This window comes from Bufo gargarizans, chromosome 4 (genome assembly GCF_014858855.1).
Source record: "Bufo gargarizans isolate SCDJY-AF-19 chromosome 4, ASM1485885v1, whole genome shotgun sequence".
Classification (NCBI taxonomy): domain Eukaryota; kingdom Metazoa; phylum Chordata; class Amphibia; order Anura; family Bufonidae; genus Bufo; species Bufo gargarizans.
The window spans coordinates 390,626,838-390,647,816 of NC_058083.1; the positions used below are offsets into that span (position 1 = coordinate 390,626,838).

At 41.4% G+C, this 20,979-nt stretch overlaps 1 protein-coding gene across 6 annotated transcripts in view; it reads left to right on the forward strand.

The window, feature by feature from the left end:
• The window catches only part of LOC122934420 (utrophin-like), a 616,199-nt gene that overhangs the window by 528,631 nt on the left and 66,589 nt on the right, over positions 1-20,979 (forward strand). For all 6 annotated transcript variants that reach the window (XM_044289868.1, XM_044289864.1, XM_044289866.1 and 3 more), the window contains one exon: positions 11,658-11,743. In XM_044289868.1, the coding sequence (XP_044145803.1) occupies positions 11,658-11,743 (86 nt within the window). The remainder of the gene's footprint in view (positions 1-11,657; positions 11,744-20,979) is intronic.

Here is a 20,979-nt window from a genome sequence, read left to right on the forward strand (position 1 = left end):
ATGCCACAGCACTACAAATCAAGTATACATGTCTGCACTAGAAGTCAAGTACCCATTGGATATTATAAAGTCTGCACTGCAATTCAAATATCTGTAGGTTATGATGCCATCCTCCACTAATAGACAAGTTCCCATTGGGTATGATATAGTGTTACACTGCAATTCAAGTACCTGTTGGGTATATTTCAGTCCTACAGTACATACAAGACATGTACATACTGAATATGATGTAGCTCTGCACTGAAAATAGAGTATCCATTGGGTATAATGCTATAACATTACAATTCAAGTACTCATGCCTTCATGACAAGTCAAGTACCCATTGGGTGTAATGCAGTCCAAATGTTAAGTCAAATATTTATTGGGTATACAGTCAAAGCAAGGTACCGCTGGGTATGATACTGTGCCACACTGCAGGTTAAAGTGACCCTCAGGTTCAAGAAAAAAATCACATTAAATGGGGAACGAACAGAACACTTACATGGTGACCTCCTTTTCATCTTTTTAGTGGCAGATCTATTAATTCCCAGACTCATCTTCTCTTCTCCAGGATGACCGCACACTCTTCCTACTTTCCCAGCCTTGCTCTTGGATTGGATAGCAATGTTCACATAAAAAGTTTTTGGTCAATCCAGGGGCAGCAGGAACCATTTTTGGCTACCAAATGCACAATGTACATCAGGTAGTCTGAAAAACGATGGGGCCATCTTGGGTGACAAAAGACCCAATAAGATAAAAAGGAGGTCACCATGTAAGCTGATCTTTCCCCAAGTTAATGTGATAATTTTTTTTTTGAAACAGAGTTTCTTAAAAGCCTATTTGATATTATACAGTCCTGCACTGGGTATAAGGCAGTCCAACACTACAAGTCAAGTGCCAGTTAAGTGTTATGCTGGTCTTTACTATGTAGCTTATTTAGTGGCCAGTTCTGCTATTGGTATATTCAGGATGACTAGGCCATTGATATCCAAAAAGTTTATGCTCCTTGGGTTCCACTTCTCTGGATAAGGGTCAATTCACACATTCGTAAAATGGGTCCGCAATTCACTTTCAATGGGGCCGGAATGTGCTGTCCACATCCACATTTGCGGATCCGCACTTCAGTTCCGCAAAAAAATAGACCATGTCCTATTCTTATCCGCAATTGCGGACAAGAATAGGCATTTTCTATGAGAGTGGCGGCGATGTGCGGAATGCACATTGCCGGTGTCTGTGTTTTGCGGACCCGCAAAACACATACGGACGTGTGAATGGACCCTAAGAGTTTATCCATATGTGCTGGAAAATCTAGTTTTTCTTTGTTCTTCTTTTAAAGCAGTATCAATCTCTTGCATCCTGTATCTTATCTGACTTACTTCAGTCCCCTTAAGGTTATATAGAACAGCAGAACATTTGTTCTCTTTTCGTCTTTTCCCTAATTTTCCAAATTTCTAAAGCCTGCACTTATTAATATTCGACAAGTGTTTTCCCTGAAGATATTAGGACTGCTTATTTCTAAACTTGTAGCACATTACCTTACCTAGCACGTAGCAGGCCCATTTTTTATTAGCCTGGCGCCGGCGTCATCAAAGACCTGAACAGGGCTCCTCGTCCCTTTTCTAAGCAGCATTGGCTGATACGGAAATGTTTCTGCTTCTGAGAACTTAAAGAATCTTGAAAACAGCGTGATTGAGCAAGAGAAAGCCGAAGAGTGGCAGAATTAATGAGGAGTATTATCCAAAAGATACACTGAGTCAGCCACTCTTTGCCCTTCGCAGTGTAGTGCGCTGTCACACTCTGCGGTGGTATAGTTTCTGTTGTACAAATCACTGTATTAAAGACATACTGGAGATATTGTGACCCTGAAATATTAATGCATTAAAGACCTACTGCGATAACACAGTTTTGGTGTTCCCTCTCTTTACTCTCATATCAGAACTTTACATTATTAGGCATGCAATAGGAAACTTTAGTAAAATACTTTTAAAGTGTCAGTTCATCGTATTCTCCTTTCAAAACGTCAAACTGTTTAAAAAATAAAAAACCTAATTAAAAAAAACTAATTTCCCTGCTGGGAAATAGAACAGTTTGAGTTAGAAGCTTCTATTTTGTAGATTTTCATGCCATGATCCCTTCCATTATGAGTTGAAAAAGGAGGATTCTATCCAAATTTATCGTCTTACGTTTCAGAAGTCGACATGCTTGAGAACTGTGAGCTAAGACCACCATTGTCACCTGTGATGTTATAGCCCATCCATTTTGTGATCTAATGTCAGCTAATAACTGCAGGTAGAATTCTTCTTTAAGTAACAGCCGTTTTTATGTGAGCCAGACCAATACTGACCTCTTTGTTCAAGCCTTTGTGTAAGCCTTTTCACACCAGTTCAACAGTACCCTTCTCCTGGCCAGAGGCTCACATGAATAAGGCTGGCCATACAATATAAATAGTTGGTTGGCCAAACAGCTATTCCTCTTGACACCCCCCCCCCCCCCCCCATCACACAGGCACTTTCAGCTAGGCCAAGCATGCATGTGTTCTGTAGGGGGAGAGGAGATAAAGCTGCCATCAGAGACTACTAATCCAACAGCCCAACACTTCTCCCATCCTACTTTCCAACAGTAGATGACAGAAAGTTGGGTTACCCTTAAGCACATTAAATGATTGCCCAGTTCCACTGAAATTGGTGGGTTCGGCTGATGTTACTCTAACATGTATGGCCATCTTTAGATTAAATGGACATTCAGGGCAAAATTCATACGCTCTGTTATGTCTAATCCAGTTCCTTGGGGGTGGTGCATAACACCAAAAAGTGACTCCCTGTATCATGCACCACACCTTTACATGGGTTGACAAACAGAGAAATGATTGGGGAGGAGTGTTCCTAGGAAAGCTTGTTCCCTATAATTGACCCGTGTTAAGGTGCCACCGATCACCCAATGATTGAGCAAATCTCATTCAGCGATCAGGCATCATTGTTACAGACACCTAAATCATTATTTCTGGACAGGGATTCTCCCTGTTGTGACGGTATGCGAGGTGAGGTGGTGGATGATAGGTATGTTTCACCTCGCATGCGCTCTGTTGTCAGGGACTGAACCGGAATCCGGCCCGGGTTTTTCCAGCCTCTGTGGCAGGCTGGGTTCCGGTCCAGAGATTATGGTCCACTGGAGTTCACCTCCAGGTGGACTTTAAATAAACAGGAAGAGAGCACAACAGGGCTCTCATGTGCTGAGTCTCAGGACTGTAACCTGTGTTGCTGAAGAGAGAGCTATGTTTGGATGCGGGAAAAACAAAAAGGTTTGCTTTACCATTTGTGTTGTGGATGTTGGGGAGCAGCCCCACACCGTATAGTCAGGACACGACTGTATAGCTTAGCGCCGGACGGCAAGGATTTACTTTATGTTTTGTTTGTTTTCTGCTGTGCAAACCTTTGTGCCTAAATAAACCTGGCAACAAGCCAGATTTTCAAGGAAACTGCCTGCTTACGGACTGTCTGTTCAGAAAAAGGTGATCCCCACGAGCTAATCTCCCACACGGTGTAAAGTGACCCTGGTCCCCATACAGCAGAGGTTTTTTTTGCATGTAAATGCAGCTCTCACCTCCTCTGAAGAGAAGGCATTATTGGGAACATGATTATTTCCTGCCGTGTCAGCCCATGTAAAGGGACCTAAGCATAGCACAGTGTGTCAGTTGCTCTTAGTGTTTCTTCAAAGGGAATCTGGCACAAAAATGGACTCATTTAAAGGGTTTGTGTAGGATTACAAAAATGTGCCTATTTTCTTCTAAAAACATCACCACACCTGTCCATGGGTTGTGTCTGGTATTGCAGCCGAGTTCCATTGAAGTGAATCAGACTAAGCTGCAATACCACTCAGAACCCGAGGAAAGGTGTGGTGCTGTTTCTGGAAGAAAGTAGCCATGTCTTTCTAATCCTGAACAACCCTTTTAAAGGGAATTTGTCACCAGTGACCCTTTCTATCAAACTGTTTGCATAGTCACATAGCTGTAGTTCACTTGATTAAAAGGTAGTTTTTGGGGACGTCCGGTTCCGGCGCTGGTATGTGAGGACGCAGAAACACCAGCTCCTCGGCGGTCATTGCATTGCAGTCCGCTCCGCTACATCCTCCTGTATTGACGGGAGATCATTTCATCACTTACCATCTCCTGTGAGTGTATGGAGCGTTATTTACTTCGGAGCGGGCAGAAATCTATTTCCTCGGGCCGAGTTACTGACATAAATACCCCCCCGCTCTCCAAGATGGCACCGACTCCACCTTTCACTCCACAGCACAAAGAGAGTGAAACGCTGGAAAACAGACAAATGGACTCGCAGATGGACCTATTTGATAATGTAGGGTGAAATTTAGATGTACGACAACTTGCCATATAGGTGGCAAACAATTGCGCCGGACATTATTGCGTCCCTGTCATCAACAGTGCAAACAACGCTAAATAAGCTGCAGGAGTAGGTTGAGCTCCATGAGCATAGGCATGAGAAGTGGAACAGCACGTGGCGTGCATGGAGGAGAATTCTGCTGACGTCACAACCAAACTTCATGATCTATTCCAGCTAGCTAACCAGTTTGACGACCTGGAGAATAGGTTTTGCCGAAGCAACTTAAGATTGGTACGAGTGCCTGAATCGGTGCAGCAGAAAGATCTCCGCCATCTGTTTGAGTATGAACTGCCCCAGGCCCTGGGTCTGTCGGATAGGAGGAAAGTGGAGAGAGCACACCATGTGGGCCCCCGAGAGAACTCCCTAAAAAGGCCTCTACAAATATAAATCAAAAGCCAAGGAAAGTAATCTGCAAGTACTTGGACTATTCAGATAAGGAAGACATACTAAGGGCGTATAGAATGTGGCGGGAACCCTTGATCTTGCGAGGACTCAAAGTGCTACTATTTGCTGACTACTTGGCGGAGGTCACAAGTAAGCGCAGAGCCTTTAGCATTGTTTGCTCGGGAATGCATAAGAAAGCGATTAGATTTTAACTTGCTTATGCTGCCATATTGAAAATCCGGCAGCAGGATGGATCATTCCGGCAGTTTGAAGTCCCGAGAGAAGCAGAGGCCTACTGCTCCCAGAAGAAAGAGAAAGCGAGGAAGGGACTTTTGAACCACAGACGACCCCCACTGATATGACATCTAGGTGCCGGGAATGGAGCCTTATTCCTTCGGGGTCGCCATCTATGTGTCAAAGATCGCCAAAAGCACAACGCCCTCTCAATGGGAAACACCTTAAGAATGCCAGAGGAAAGTGATATCAAGCTTTAGCCTGAGGCGCAATTGGAGGAAAATATCTGTGGGGTTCTAGTAAACAGAGCATTGACATTGGAACATCACAGATGGATGCTTTTCTAGGTTCCGATTAAGGAGGTAAATTTTTTTGCTTTACTACTGATGCGCTGAGCTTCTGCTGCGAATACCAGAAAAAAGGAAGTCATGTCTAGAAGATATGTCTAAGTTGTTTTTACATGTTCTTTTGTTTTTTAAGTTTTTGTTTTCTCATGTTTTGGGGTGTCACTATGGCATGTCATGGGTACTGAGTTGCAGGGGAGTTGCTGAGCTGGGAGGCAACGCCTTGCTGATAGCCAGCTCTTGTCTAGAGCTATGCTTAGTGCAAATGCTTGGTTGGGACATGGATCTTCCTGCAGGAGTAGACTATGAGAATTATCTCTTGGAACGTTAAGGGGTTGCGCTCCCCGAACAAGCACATGAAAGACTTGAGACACCTTAAAAGGTTGAAGGTAGATATTTCGCTTCTGCAGGAGACCCATCTTCCGAAGGAAGACTACCATAGAATGGAAAAGATGTGGCTTGAATAATTATATGGGTCCGCAGTGGTAGATAGAAAGGCGGGGGTACTGGTACTTATAGGACGACACCTTTCTCATCTTGTACAATCAGTGGAGGCAGATGATGCAGGGAGGATGGTGTGGATGCATGTTTCGGGGCCTTTTGGGGATTTCAGTTTATATAATGTATATGCCCCAAACCAAGGCCAGAAAGGATTTCTAGATACTATAGGACATGCATCAGACCAAAATAGTCGGCGGACACTTTAATCTGGTTATGAATGGACAGGAAGATAGAAGGCATGACAGAACTAAGGGTAACCAGGATAGCTTAGCAGACTTTGTAACTATACTATCTCTAAGAGATAGCTGGCGATTACATCATCTCCAGGGGCGGAATTTTACACATTACTCACATGCTCATAATACTTGGTCCCGCATAGACTATATATTCTTGTCTCCAGCGGCTCTCCAGAGAGTATCAGCCATAGCTATTGGTGATATGGTCATATCAGACCACTCTCCTTTGCTTCTTGACCTTGAAGATCAGCACCCTTGAGGTGCAGATTTTTTATGTGCAGCATAACGGACACCCTAAGGGTGATGTGTGGTGAGTAAGTGTACTAGTGATGAGGTGCCGAGAATAGTAGTACTCACAGTTCAGTTGTCCCCTAGGGCCGGCGTGCAGTGGATGGGAAGACAGCACTAAATCCTCTGGGGCACTCTCTATTGCAGGCAACACCACCCAGATGGAAGTTGAGGTGCCCTTGATGGTAACGGGTATGCTTTGGTGGCTGGGCCCCTGTGTTGAGTTTGTGACGCCAGCACCGCTAGGTGCAATGAGGAGATGGAGTGAAATGATGAGGGAGGCAATGGTTGAAGCAAACAGGAACTTTACTTGTAAATTGTAGTCTTGCAATAAACATTATCCATTAGCAGCACTTTGTCATAAATACAGATGGTAAAGCTGTAAATTCCCATACCAGGCTCAGTATGGTGGTGTCTATAGGTTCCAGCTCCACTGTATAGAAGTGAAGATCTTGTACTTGGTTCCTGATCTTGCTTTTGTTACTCAGCCTTTCAATAGTAGTTTAGATCCTCTGTAAGTAAGTATTCTGACAGATGGCCTTTCTGTCCTTGGTTATGGTGGGCAGCCTGTAGCTTAAAAACTCTCCACCTAATGCAAACGTGACTAAAACCTGATAAACTGCAGTTATCTTCCTTTGCCAATAGTCTATAGTTAAATAATCCAGCAACCCGAAGGGTGGTCTCCGTTACGGAAGGCAAACTCTCTGGTCCATTCTTTGAAGAGGTTGCAGTAGATACAGCAGTTATTCCCTAAGTCCCCGGAAGGGTTCCTAGTAGGGATATTACTGTTACGGATCAATAAGTCCTAGGCTTGAACTACATGGCTGAAGTAGCTTCACTCTCTGGGGCAAGGCCCAGAGGACAGAGCCAAACCTGGCTCCTCTCCTCCTAACTCCTCACTCCTAAACTCCCATTTCTAATCTCCTGTCTCTTCCTGTGTGCTAACCTATATATATATATGCTGTGAGGGTGACACCTAGTGTTGGATGTGTGTATCACATCCACCAGCCTGTAATAGGAACTTAGCAGCTGTGACAAAGGAAAAATACATTCAACAGTGACAAATGACATAGAATGGCATATAAACATTTTGGAGTGGCCCTACATATGACGGTTCCCAAATTTTCTGTTGCAGGATGAGGACTTTATTAAGATAATTCAGTGACGGTGAATGGCGCGTAATGGCATATGTTTTGTCTATAAAGAAGCTAGCAAGAGCGAATTTTGACAAGATGAGTACTGTATTGAGAACGGCGTATGTGGACTTTCGGCTCAGACTCAGGTCACTAAAGAGATATGGGTTTCGGCCCAGAGAGACTTTGACATATGGGCCGACAGGAAGGAAAGTATAGGGAGGGGTCGACTCATATTAATAGTATGAGGAGGGGGAATGGGACCAAGGAGCACAGACTTAAACATATAAATGGCATACTGAGTGACTATATGTCTAGGTTTTACTTGGGGGGGGGGGGGGCGAAAGGGAGGGACGATCATTCTTGGATGCAGTCTTTGCTTAAGATTACCGATGAACAGCTTGCGTCTCTTAATGCCCCAATAACAGCAATGGAGATCCAGGCAACTATAAAGTCCTTTCTGTCCGAAAAAGGCTCCAGGTCCAGATAGATATTCTTCTGACTTTTATAAAGCAATGAGTGCTCAGATAGTCCCCGTACTCAGCACTCTATTCACTTCCATTGTGGAAGGGATCAGACTATCTGGCCACATGAATACAGCCTTCATTACCTTAATACACAAGGAGTGGAAGGATCCTGAAGACCCATCTTCATATAGGCCAATCTCACTGATAAATCAGGATCTGAAAATACTTCCCAAATTACTGGCCAATAGGCTAGCAGATATTCTTCCCACGTTGGTCTCCTCTAGACAGGTGGGATTTGTTAAGGGTAGATCGGTAGTCACTAAGGTACTACTGGCACCGTCGGTCGCGAGATCACTGGCTTATCTGGGGAGAAACTCGGCTATTTTAACATTGGATGCCGAAAAGGCGTTTTTGTTGGAAATAGTTAGACCTGGTCTCGGACGCCATGGGTTTTAAAGGTTTATTCTGAATCTTTCTTAAAGGATTATACATGAACACTAAGGCTAAGATATGTACTGCAGGATGTTTATCTGACCCGTTTCCCTTTCAGAAGGGTACCAGAACAGGATGCCCTATGTCCCCATTACTGTTTGATCTGGCAATAGAGCCACTGGACAGTTACCTGGACTCGTCAGATACTTTTGTAGGACTGGTGGTGGGTAAACAATGCGGCTAGCACTATTTGCTGACGATATAGTATTATTCATGGCGGACCCTATTAAGGATATAGGCCAAAATGATGCGCATGTTAAGAGCCTTTGGGTCCTTTTCAGGACTCCGAATCAATTATACAAAAAGTGAAGTACTTTTCATGCACAGTAAACACCATGGGGGACGAGTCACAGATGTGGATGGAATACCAGTAGCTAGTTCCTATATTACCCATCTGGGAATAAAAATAGGGAATACCATGGAGTCAATATATAGACTAAATTATGCTCCGTTGATTGTGGCATGACCTCCCACTATCATAAATTGGGATGCAACCATCTACTTAAAATTATGTCCATGTCCAAATTGTTAGACCCCCTACAGACTATTCCTTTACTGCTAAAGCATACCGATGTCAATAAGTTAACAAAAACTGCACAAACTTATGGCTTCGAAAGAGCACTGTGGTGTAGCCTTTCCAGACATCAGAGGGTATAACTTGGCATGCATGGCTAGACATATAACAGATTGGATTAATGGGACTAGTCATTACTCAGCGTTGTCCTTGGAAAGAGGTTTCTGTGCTCCTTGTTCCTTAGTGACGCTCTTACATGCTAGGTTGCAGTGCATTCCTGTGTGGATCAAGCAGTCTATACGTATAAAAGATACTATAGCAACGTGGAGAATACTGAGGAGAAGGTACTGGTTATCTTATAGAATATCTAAACATCTTCCGCTATGGAATAATCTGGAGTTCATGCATGGAAATACCAATAGCAGAGTGTAAATTTAAAGGGATCACACAAGTCAGACACTGGCTTCATGACTGGGAACCCAGATGGCTCTTTGGTGAGGATCTTGCAATTCATGTCTTTTCTTGTCCTTTTTTCACTTGATTTTTAAGCTAACTTTTGACTCTATTGGTGCTCTATTGATGTGTTGAAGTGTACCCCATTAATATGTGACATTGTTCCGAGGTCAACAGACCTCTTTTGTAAGTGACACTGTTTTGGTGTCTGCGCACCCCAGTTGTAAGTGACTTTGTTTTGGATTCTGTATATCCCATTTCTCAGTGATAATGTTTCAGGGTCTGCGTACCCTGATGTTATGTAACAATCAATAATAAAATAAAAACAATTTTTTTTTTTTTAAAAAAGGTTGTTTTTCTTTTGTTGATCTGAGGCTCCGTTCCCAAGTTTTGACACTTTTTCTTGATATGCAAATTAGGCTTGTGGTGCAATGATGGCATAACCGTTGCTCTACTCAAGTTCCACTCCTTTCTGTGGCCAGCTCCTCCCTCACTTCTTTGATTGATAGGGTGAGACAGTGGCAAAGCAGTCAGGGAGAGACTGGTCAGAGAAAGGAGTGGAGCTTGGGTGCAACAAGAGCAACAATGACACTCTCATTGCACCAAAGGCCTAATATGAATATTAAGAAAAAGTGTCATAACTCAGGAACGGAGCCTCGGATCAACAAAAGGAAAACAGCATTTTAATCAGGTGAACTACTGCTAGGTGTCTATGCAAACACCTGGATAGGGAGGTTGCTGGTGACAGATTTCCTTTAAATTGAGCCATCTGCAAGATGGTTAAATAGCAGTAAATTGGTGTACGCAGCAATGACTAATAAAAGCCCCCTTTGCCCCAAAATGCAGTAGGCCAGAATAAATCTGTGCACTTATATAAATGTGAATCTGCAACAGTTCTCTCAATGTATTCACAAGTAATAGGGTCCATGAGACATAAAGACACAAGTAACTGTGCAGATGATTGAGTATATCTCATTCAGCGGGTGAAGGCATCGCCGGTGCAGACATCTAATTCATTACTTCAGGGCAGGGAATCTCCCTGTGTGAACAGTGATCTGACACATTCCTTCCAGACTTTATAGCCTAGAGCTTCATTTACAATTCTGCAGGACATCCACAGGAACACTTTCAAGTTTAATGCTGTGTAAGCAATCCTGTGGATGGATTTTAATCACTTCCACTTGCAGTTTTATTACAGAAGGTGGGATCTACGTAATTTGAAAATGTATTATGTTAATTGCAGCACCATAGACCACAGCTAGAGTTGCTGCCTCCATAGTTATCAGTACATACAGTATGCACAATGTGAAAGTCATCACTTCACACAATAGATATGAAAACAACATCATAGTCCATAGGATACTTTAAAGTGTACCAATCATTCCAGTTTTGCTTGACTACAGGTATACATTTATATTAAACTATGTAATATATCTTATTGTCAGAAAGTGGCATCTTCTTCATCTGTCTTTAGGCTCTTTGTAAATGTTGCAAAACTTTATTTTTCCCAGAAAAATTAATCTAGAGAAATACAGAAGGGGAGATTATGAAGTTTGTGGGACATCATGCATTGACTGGAGAGACATCAGATGGATTTGACTTACAGTGGCTCTCTGGGTCTGAACCTAAAACCTCTGGAGTAGAGAAGACACTTTGAGCAGTACTTAACCTTCTGCTGATTCCATGATCTTGGCTGGGATCACATGACCCCCAACCCCAAATGGCAGCAGGCTCTTCCTCTGATGTTGCGATGAGATGTGCTCTTCTTTCTGCCTTTTCAGCTACATCTACATTATAAAGCTGAAGAGGTGAGCACATTCTGGTGACAGCTTCAGAGGAAAAGCCCGCAGCCAGTCGAGTGGTCATGTGATCCCAACTGGGATCGCAGAATCGGTGGAGTGGCAAAAGGGCAAGTAGTGCTCAGAGTATGGGTTAGCTGGAAGAGAATTTTTAGGCACAGTCCTGGAGAACCTCTTTACAGTGCTTAACAAAGCATTAGAATCACACAAGGAAAAACCTATCCACTCAGCAAGCTTGCTGGCATTCCCATAGAGATAAATGGAGCTGTAGAGTACATTCTCAACCAACCCACATTCATATGGAGGGGGCACAGGACCCCTGTTAATGTTATCATGATTAAGAGTAAGGACAACACTTTAAGAGCTCATTTATAACAAAAAGTTATGAAACCAAGATGTGAATGAAACTTATAGACTGATATTGTATTGTTCACAGGGGTCGGACTGGGAAAATCCGAGTGCAGTCTCTGAAAATTGGTCTTATATCCCTGTCTAAGGGTTTATTAGAAGACAAATACAAATGTAAGTATATTACTTTAATCCAATATATGGCAAAGTTTATTTACTTGCGTATTCTTATACTACAAATACTATACAGCATAGGTGTGTGATATACCATATTTTTGGGACTTTAAGACGCACCTAGGATTTAGAAGAGGGAAAATATATATATATATTTTTCATCAGACTTCAGATCAGATGCCCAATTAGCATCAAACCCCAAATCAGACCCCCATTCTTTATCAGACCTCAGATCAGACCCCAAATCAAAGCCCTGTGGTCTATCATACTCAGATCAGACCCACCCTAGCTTCCATCAGCCTTAAGATCAGACTAGGGTTGGGCGATATACCGGTATCACAAAAAACTAAATACTGCGGTATTTTGTGACGTCATCAAAGCGGTCAGCGCAAATGTGCGCTGACCTCTTCTAAACTTGCGTCCACCCGCCCCTGCACCTTGCATAGCGCTGGGTAACATTACTTCCTCTCGCTCCTGGCCTGCCTCCTTCTTGCTCCGCCTCCCACCCACCATCTGACACCACCGTCGTCACCCACCAGTGTCGGCTCTATTGTATATGTGGCGATCCCCTGTGTGAGTACTGGTGTCTCTGGAGAGACTTTTCCTGCGGCTGCCTCACTAGTGTGCTCAGTCTGATGACGAAATTATAAACTTACTACTTCCCGCAGCGGCCGCCCCGGCTCTCCCTCCTCCTCGCTCCCATAAGACCTTATTATAACGCTCCTTGTGGCCCCCCATACAGTGTAACGCCTCCTTGTGGCCCCCCATACAGTGTAACGCCTCCTTGTGGCCCCCCATACAGTGTAACGCCTCTTTGTGGCCCCCCATACAGTGTAACACCTCCTTGTGGCCCCCCATACAGTGTAACGCCTCCTTGTGGCCCCCCATACAGTGCAACGCCTCCTTGTGGCCCCCCATACAGTGTAACGCCTCCTTGTGGCCCCCCATACAGTGTAACGCCTCCTTGTGGCCCCCCATACAGTGTAACGCCTCCTTGTGGCCCCCCATACAGTGTAACGCCTCCTTGTGGCCCACCATACAGTGTAACGCCTCCTTGTGGCCCCCCATACAGTGTAACGCCTCCTTGTGGCCCCCCATACAGTGCAACGCCTCCTTGTGGCCCCCCATATAGTGCAACACCTCCTTGTGGCCCCCCCATACAGTGTTACGTCTCCTTGTGGTCCCCCATACAGTGTAACGTCTCCTGTGGCCCCCCATACAGTGTAACGCCTCCTTGTGGCCCACCATACAGTGTAACGCCTCCTTGTGGCCCCCCATACAGTGTAACGCCTCCTTGTGGCCCCCCATACAGTGTAACGCCTCCTTGTGGCCCCCCATACAGTGCAACGCCTCCTTGTGGCCCCCCATATAGTGCAACACCTCCTTGTGGCCCCCCCATACAGTGTTACGTCTCCTTGTGGTCCCCCATACAGTGTAACGTCTCCTTGTGGCCCCCCATACAGTGTAACGTCTCCTTGTGGCCCCCCATACAGTGTAACGTCTCCTTGTGGCTGCCCCCATATCGCGATAAATTTTTTAATATCCTTATCGTCTGAATATTTTTGATATCGTCCAACCCTAGATCAGACCCCCATCAGCCTCAGATCAGACCCCTTTCAGACTCCCCAATCCTCCGTCAGCCTCAGATCAGACTCCCATCAGCCGCAGATTAGATCCTCATCAAATCCCCCAGCCTCCATCAGCCACAGATCAGACCCCCTTTAGCCTCAGATCAGACCCTCTTCAGACCTCAGATCAGACATTAATAAAAATAATAACAATACACTTATCTTGATTGCTCAGGATGGCGTTGCCACTCTGCATAACCAGACCTACCTGCACCACACCACTTCCTCCGGCCCATGGTGCACTGTGATCTGATGTCGCATAGCGTCAGGTCCTAGCATGCGCCTACATGCACTATGTTCTGATGCTGTACGCAGTCAGGACACAGTGCAGAGCAGGCACCGAAGAAAACCAGGGAGGGTGAGTACAGCCAGTGCAGTGCTTCCCTCACCACTACCCGCCTCCTGTATACTAATGAATGCTTCCATAATGGAAGTGGTCTTTAGCATTTGGACTATAAGATGCACTGCCATTTTCCCCCCACTTTTTTTTTTTTTGGGGGGGGGGGGGGGGTGCATTTTATATAATGAAAAATATATTACTTGATATATGAATGTGTTCCAGCTCAATTTGTATAACGTATAGCAATGTCAAATCATATTTAGAGGGCAATTCATGAATTCTACAATATCTGCAATTGTGATCCAAGGATGTGTCAAATGGAGACTTATAGTCTTGCAGACATTTAGTAATTGTGGTTGTAAAGCTGAAAAAGTTCTAAATTATTAATTTTATTTCAAATGTACTATTATACATCCAGACCGCAGTGTAGTCCAGGGGTTCTCATGTCTTTTGTTTTATGATCTCCTGGGTTTAGTGCCTCCTTTGAACAGCTCTGCCAATAAATCTTGATATCTGAAATATATTGTCACTTTTACCTTCTATATTATGTTATCGGTGAAAGTATTATTGGTAGACTGGCACACTTATATCTGGTAAACAAGTAGAGGACAGACAAGTGGTAAATAAATAATGGTTTATTCTCCCTATTTACTTTATACCTAAGGTTAAAAAATATGGGTATATCAAAAAATATCTCGAACATATAAAAAGGAAATTAAATATACAAAATAGGAATGGTAGAGTGGTATGGTAAAACTCTGAAGGTCTTCACAGGTAGTGAGTGGAAGTATATAGTCAATGTGACCGCAAGGGTATGGCCAAAATAACTGATAATATTCAGTAATAGTAATAAATGGTCCTGTTTGGCCAAAGGGGAGATGAGACGCGGTTAAATTTCCAATAGTCAGAATATGTCACAAAGGGTTAATACAATCCAGAAGGTTATGAAAATCCAGTAGCAGACAGTGTGTTTAGTATTGTTCCTGTGGCGGCCCACAGGAAAATATTGCACTGCCTGCTGTTACCTTACTGGCGTCTTCCTTTACGGTAGGCAAGTTTGGCATCCTACGTGGTGCGGTGTGAGTACAGCGCGCTTAGAGCGCTTGGCTTCCCACGTGGTGTTATGTGGATTCGGTATACCACGTGGTCCTATGTGGAGTCGGCTTGTCACTTGGTAATCCTTCTATATTCTGCCGGAGAGATTGTGATGGATTTTTGGGCAGGTAATAAATGGAAGCGCTTCCTAAAGTATTGTCCTTTCAGTTACTTGGACAAGCAGGCATTTACAGAGACACCAGATGCGTTTCAGGGTCTAACCTGACCCCTTCCTAAGTGGTAGCCCACCATTGCTTGTGGTGCCCTTTTTAACCACCCCCTCCAAGGTTGGATTGATCAGACAATTGACGATCAGTCTTTCAAGGCTGGTTTTGATAATATAGAGGGTTTCATAACGATAGTATGAGTATAAAAAAGTATGTATATAACCCAAAATTTTTTTTTTACATATAAAGTTTTATACATATAAAATTTTATAAAGTTTTATAGAGGAGCTTTTATACGGAAAAATTACGGCGGCATAGTGGATAAAAATGCTAGACATATAAGAAATCACCCTATTTTGTTATGTGAAGCTTGGAAGTTATATGGCATATAGTGTATCTGTAGTTAATATTGCATGTGGGGAATCTACATCTAATACTATATTATGCTCTGTTTATTGTTGCTAGGGGAGAATATGTCTATAGTAGATTGGTTGATAATAGAGATGGTTGATAGTAGAAATGGGGCGGGAGCCCCAGACCAAGCGGAGATCAAAGTGCTGATAGAACAGCCAGACTCCGATTTCTCATCGGCCCGGGGCACCCGGCCCTGGGGTTTACAAAAATCCAAATAGTTAAAGATAGTCATTCAGGCCGTCGGGTAGAAGTGTGTTGAATTCGAAAATAAATCGGAATTCTGCACGGGACATTTTTGTAATATGGTCCTCTCCCCTCCATTTCTTCTAAATGTTCTTAATCGCAGCAAAGGCTATACCTCTTGGGTCCTGGTTGTGGCATCTTTTGAAGTGGCTGGATAGTGAATGCCTAACATTGATGTGCAACATTTCTCACTGCAGGAACTACCTATTGTGGTGCATTTAAATATATTGCTTTCGAAAGTAACCACCAAGAACATTTTGCAGTGACATAACGGCTACAATTGTCTTTACAGGTTGTGTCATTAACAATTATCATTAAAGGAGTTGGTCCACTATAAAGAACTTATCATCTGTCGGCAAGATATGTAGGTGATAAATATCTGATCAGTTGGGGATCCGACTTCCGCCACTCTGTTTATCTCTATCACACTGTCAGAGATAGTTGCGCTTTTTGGCTTCTCTTCGACAGTCCCATAGAGTCAAATAGAGCAGCAAAATGTACATCTATCATTCCATTCATTCTGGGGACTCTAGCTGTTGGCCTCTCACCAATCAGATACTTATCACCTACTCACGTGGTGGGACAATCCCGTTGAATGTTTCAGAATGAAGCATTCAAGGAAAAAGTTTTATCGTTGCATTCTTTTGTAAGGAACATCAGGTACAGGTAGTGCAGGGTGGTGCATTCCCTTACTGGGGCCTTAATGTCAAATTATCAGCTACATTCTGGTCGCCAGTTACATCACTTACACCAGTTAATTTATGCTTTGATGACCATCTTGATCCTAGAACATCTTGTGTATGGACCAAAAATCATTCTCTCTACACATTCCCAGGAGACTCACATTGAAGCTGTAATGTGCTTAGAGAGACTGCCTTCTGGTCTACACAGAAGAATTCAAATAGTCTGAGTGCTGGTCACATGATATAACCAGTGGCCCAGAATGGAGCTGATATTCATAGTGTTACATGTCATCGTATGCTTAATTATATTCATAGTGTTGCATTTTATTGTATACTACAGGTCCTTCTCAAAAAATTAGCATATTGTGATAAAGTTCATTATTTTCTGTAATGTACTGATAAACATTAGACTTTCATATATTTTAGATTCATTACACACCAACTGAAGTAGTTCAAGCCTTTTATTGTTTTAATATTGATGATTTTGGCATACAGCTCATGAAAACCCAAAATTCCTATCTCAAAAAATTAGCATATCATGAAAAGGTTCTCTAAACGAGCTATTAACCTAATCATCTGAATCAACTAATTAACTCTAAACACCTGCAAAAGATTCCTGAGGCTTTTAAAAACTCCCAGCCTGGTTCATTACTCAAAACCGCAATCATGGGTAAGACTGCCGACCTGACTGCTGTCTAGAAGGCCATCATTGACACCCTCAAGCAAGAGGGTAAGACACAGAAAGAAATTTCTGAACGAATAGGCTGTTCCCAGAGTGCTGTATCAAGGCCCCTCAGTGGAAAGTCTGTGGGAAGGAAAAAGTGTGGCAGAAAACGCTGCACAACGAGAAGAAGTGACCGGACCCTGAGGAAGATTGTGGAGAAGGACCGATTCCAGACCTTGGGGGACCTGCAGAAGCAGTGGACTGAGTCTGGAGTAGAAACATCCACATGCGTGTGCAGGAAATGGGCTACAGGTGCCGCATTCCCCAGCTCAAGCCACTTTTGAACCAGAAACAGCGGCAGAAGCGCCTGACCTGGGCTACAGAGAAGCAGCACTGGACTGTTGCTCAGTGGTCCAAAGTACTTTTTTTCGGATGAAAGCAAATTTTGCATGTCATTCGGAAATCAAGGTGCCAGAGTCTGAAGGAAGACTGGGGAGAGCGAAATGCCAAAATGCTTGAAGTCCAGTGTCAAGTACCCACAGTCAGTGATGGTCTGGGGTGCCATGTCAGCTGCTGGTGTTGGTCCACTGTGTTTTATCAAGGGCAGGGTCAATGCAGCTAGCTATCAGGAGATTTTGGAGCACTTCATGCTTCCATCTGCTGAAAAGCTTTATGGAGATGAAGATTTCATTTTTCAGCACGACCTGGCACCTGCTCACAGTGCCAAAACCACTGGTAAATGGTTTACTGACCATGGTATTACTGTGCTCAATTGGCCTGCCAACTCTCCTGACCTGAACCCCATAGAGAATCTGTGGGATTTTGGGAAGAGAAAGTTGAGAGACTCAAGACCCAACACTCTGGATTAGCTTAAGGCCGCTATCGAAGCATCCTGGGCCTCCATAACACCTCAGCAGTGCCACAGGCTGATTGCCTCCATACCACGCGGCATTGAAGCAGTCATTTCTGCAAAAGGATTCCCGACCAAGTATTGAGTGCAGAACTGAACATAATTATTTGAAGGTTGACTTTTTTTGTATTAAAAACACTTTTCTTTTATTGGTCGGATGAAATATGCTAATTTTTTTAGATAGGAAATTTGGGTTTTCATGAGCTGTATGCCAAAATCATCAATATTAAAACAATAAAAGGCTTGAACTACTTCAGTTGGTGTGTAATGAATCTAAAGTATATGAAAGTCCAATGTTTATCAGTACATTACAGAAAATAATGAACTTTATCACAATATGCTAATTATTTGAGAAGGACCTGTATATTGTATTTATAGTGTTATATTTCATTGTCTACTTTATTGTATTCATAGTGTTATATTACACCGTATACTATATTGTATTCATCGTGTTGTATACTATATTGTATTCATAGTGTTACATCTCGTTGTATACTATATTGTATTCATAGTGTTATATTTCATTGTATACTATATTGTATTCATGGTGTTGTATACTATATTGTATTCAGTGTTACATTTCATTGTATACTATATTGTATTCATAGTGTTACATCTCATTGTATACTATATTCTATTCATAGTGTTACATTTCATTGTATATTATATTGTATTTATAGTGTTATATTTCACTGTCTACTTTATTGTATTCATAGTGTTATATTACTCCGTATACTATATTGTATTCAGTGTTTTATTTCATTGTATACTATATTGTATTCATCGTGTTTTATACTATATTGTATTCATAGTGTTACATCTCGTTGTATACTATATTGTATTCATAGTGTTATATTTCATTGTATACTATATTGTATTCATGGTGTTGTATACTATATTATATTCAGTGTTACATTTCATTGTATACTATATTGTATACTATATTGTATTCATAGTGTTACATTTCATTGTATACTATATTGTATTCATAGTGTTATATTACATTGTATACTATATTGTATTCAGTGTTTTATGTCATTGTATACTATATTGTATTCATTGTGTTGTATACTATATTGCATTCATAGTGTTACATCTCATTGTATATTATATTGTATTCATAGTGTTATATTTCATTGTATACTATATTGTATTCATGGTGTTGTATACTATATTGTATTCAGTGTTTTATTTCATTGTATACTATATTGTATTCATAGTGTTTTATTTCATTGTATACTATATTGTATTCAGTGTTTTATTTCATTGTATACTATATTGTAATCATAGTGTTACATTTCATTGTATTCATCGTGTTGTATACTATATTGTATTCATAGTGTTACATTTCATTGTATACTATATTGTATTTGTTGTGTTGTATACTATATTGTATTCAGTGTTATATTTCATTGTATACTAAATTGTATTCATCGTGTTGTATACTATATTGTATTCATAGTGTTACATCTCGTTGTATACTATATTGTATTCATAGTGTTATATTTCATTGTATACTATATTGTATTCATGGTGTTGTATACTATATTATGTTCAGTGTTACATTTCATTGTATACTATATTGTATTCATAGTGTTACATTTCATTGTATACTATATTGTATTCATAGTGTTATATTACATTGTATACTATATTGTATTCAGTGTTTTATGTCATTGTATACTATATTGTATTCATGGTGTTGTATACTATATTGCATTCATAGTGTTACATCTCATTGTATACTATATTGTATTCATAGTGTTATATTTCATTGTATACTATATTGTATTCATAGTGTTATATTTCATTGTATACTATATTGTATTCATGGTGTTGTATACTATATTGTATTCAGTGTTTTATTTCATTGCATACTATATTGTATTCATAGTGTTTTATTTCATTGTATACTATATTGTATTCAGTGTTTTATTTCATTGTATACTATATTGTAATCATAGTGTTACATCTCATTGTATTCATCGTGTTGTATACTATATTGTATTCATAGTGTTACATTTCGTTGTATACTATATGATATTCATTTTGTTGTATACTATATTGTATTCATAGTGTTATATTTCATTGTATACTATATTGTATTCATCGTGTTGTATACTATATTGTAATCATAGTGTTACATTTCATTGTATACTATATTGTATTCGTTGTGTTGTATACTATATTGTATTCAGTGTTATATTTCATTGTATACTATATTGTATTCGTTGTGTTGTATACTATATTGTATTCAGTGTTATATTTCATTGTATACTATATTGTATTCAGAGTGCTTTATTTCACTGCATACTATATTGTATTCATAGTGTTATATTTCATTGTATACTATATTGTATTCATCGTGTTGTATACTATATTGTATTCATAGTGTTATATTTCATTGTATACTATATGGTATTCATTGTGTTGTATACTATATTGTATTCAGTGTTATATTTTTCTGCATACTATATTGTATTTCTGTCAGAATAACATTGTTTAGCAGCTCCAGTATTGTAATTATAAAATAGTTGGAGGCGCAGTACAGAATGAGGAAGAATATGCTAATATTCTGGCTTTTTTCGATTCCTTGGCACGGCTGACATTTCCTTCACCATGCGTAAAGAAGCTGGCCTAGGTAGTAAGCCATAGGCTGACATTACTGCACAAGCTGTGCCTAAATACTTTGAAGTTTGTGATTTCTCCTTTATCGTAATGTTCAAGAACCTATGTAGAAGAGCAGCCAGAGGTATCAGATTATGTCATTAGACGCATCTCATTGTACGCATAATGCGTTATCTGGGGTATTACATAGGGTTGCAGATAAGCCTTGTGCATTATTTGAATGCATAGGACAGTGTGCACAAATTAAGCAGTCCCAAAGAAATAAATGACAAACATGATTGTAATTTTCTTTTATTAGACTTGGCCCGAGACTCTGCTCCTGGCACTTTGATTAATATGCAAATTAGACTTTTGGTGCAATTAGGCATCACCATTGCTCCTATTGCACCCAAGCTCCACTCATTTCTGTGGCCAGCCCCTCCCTCGCTGCTTTGCCACTGCCTGGTCCTGTTAATCAAAGCAGT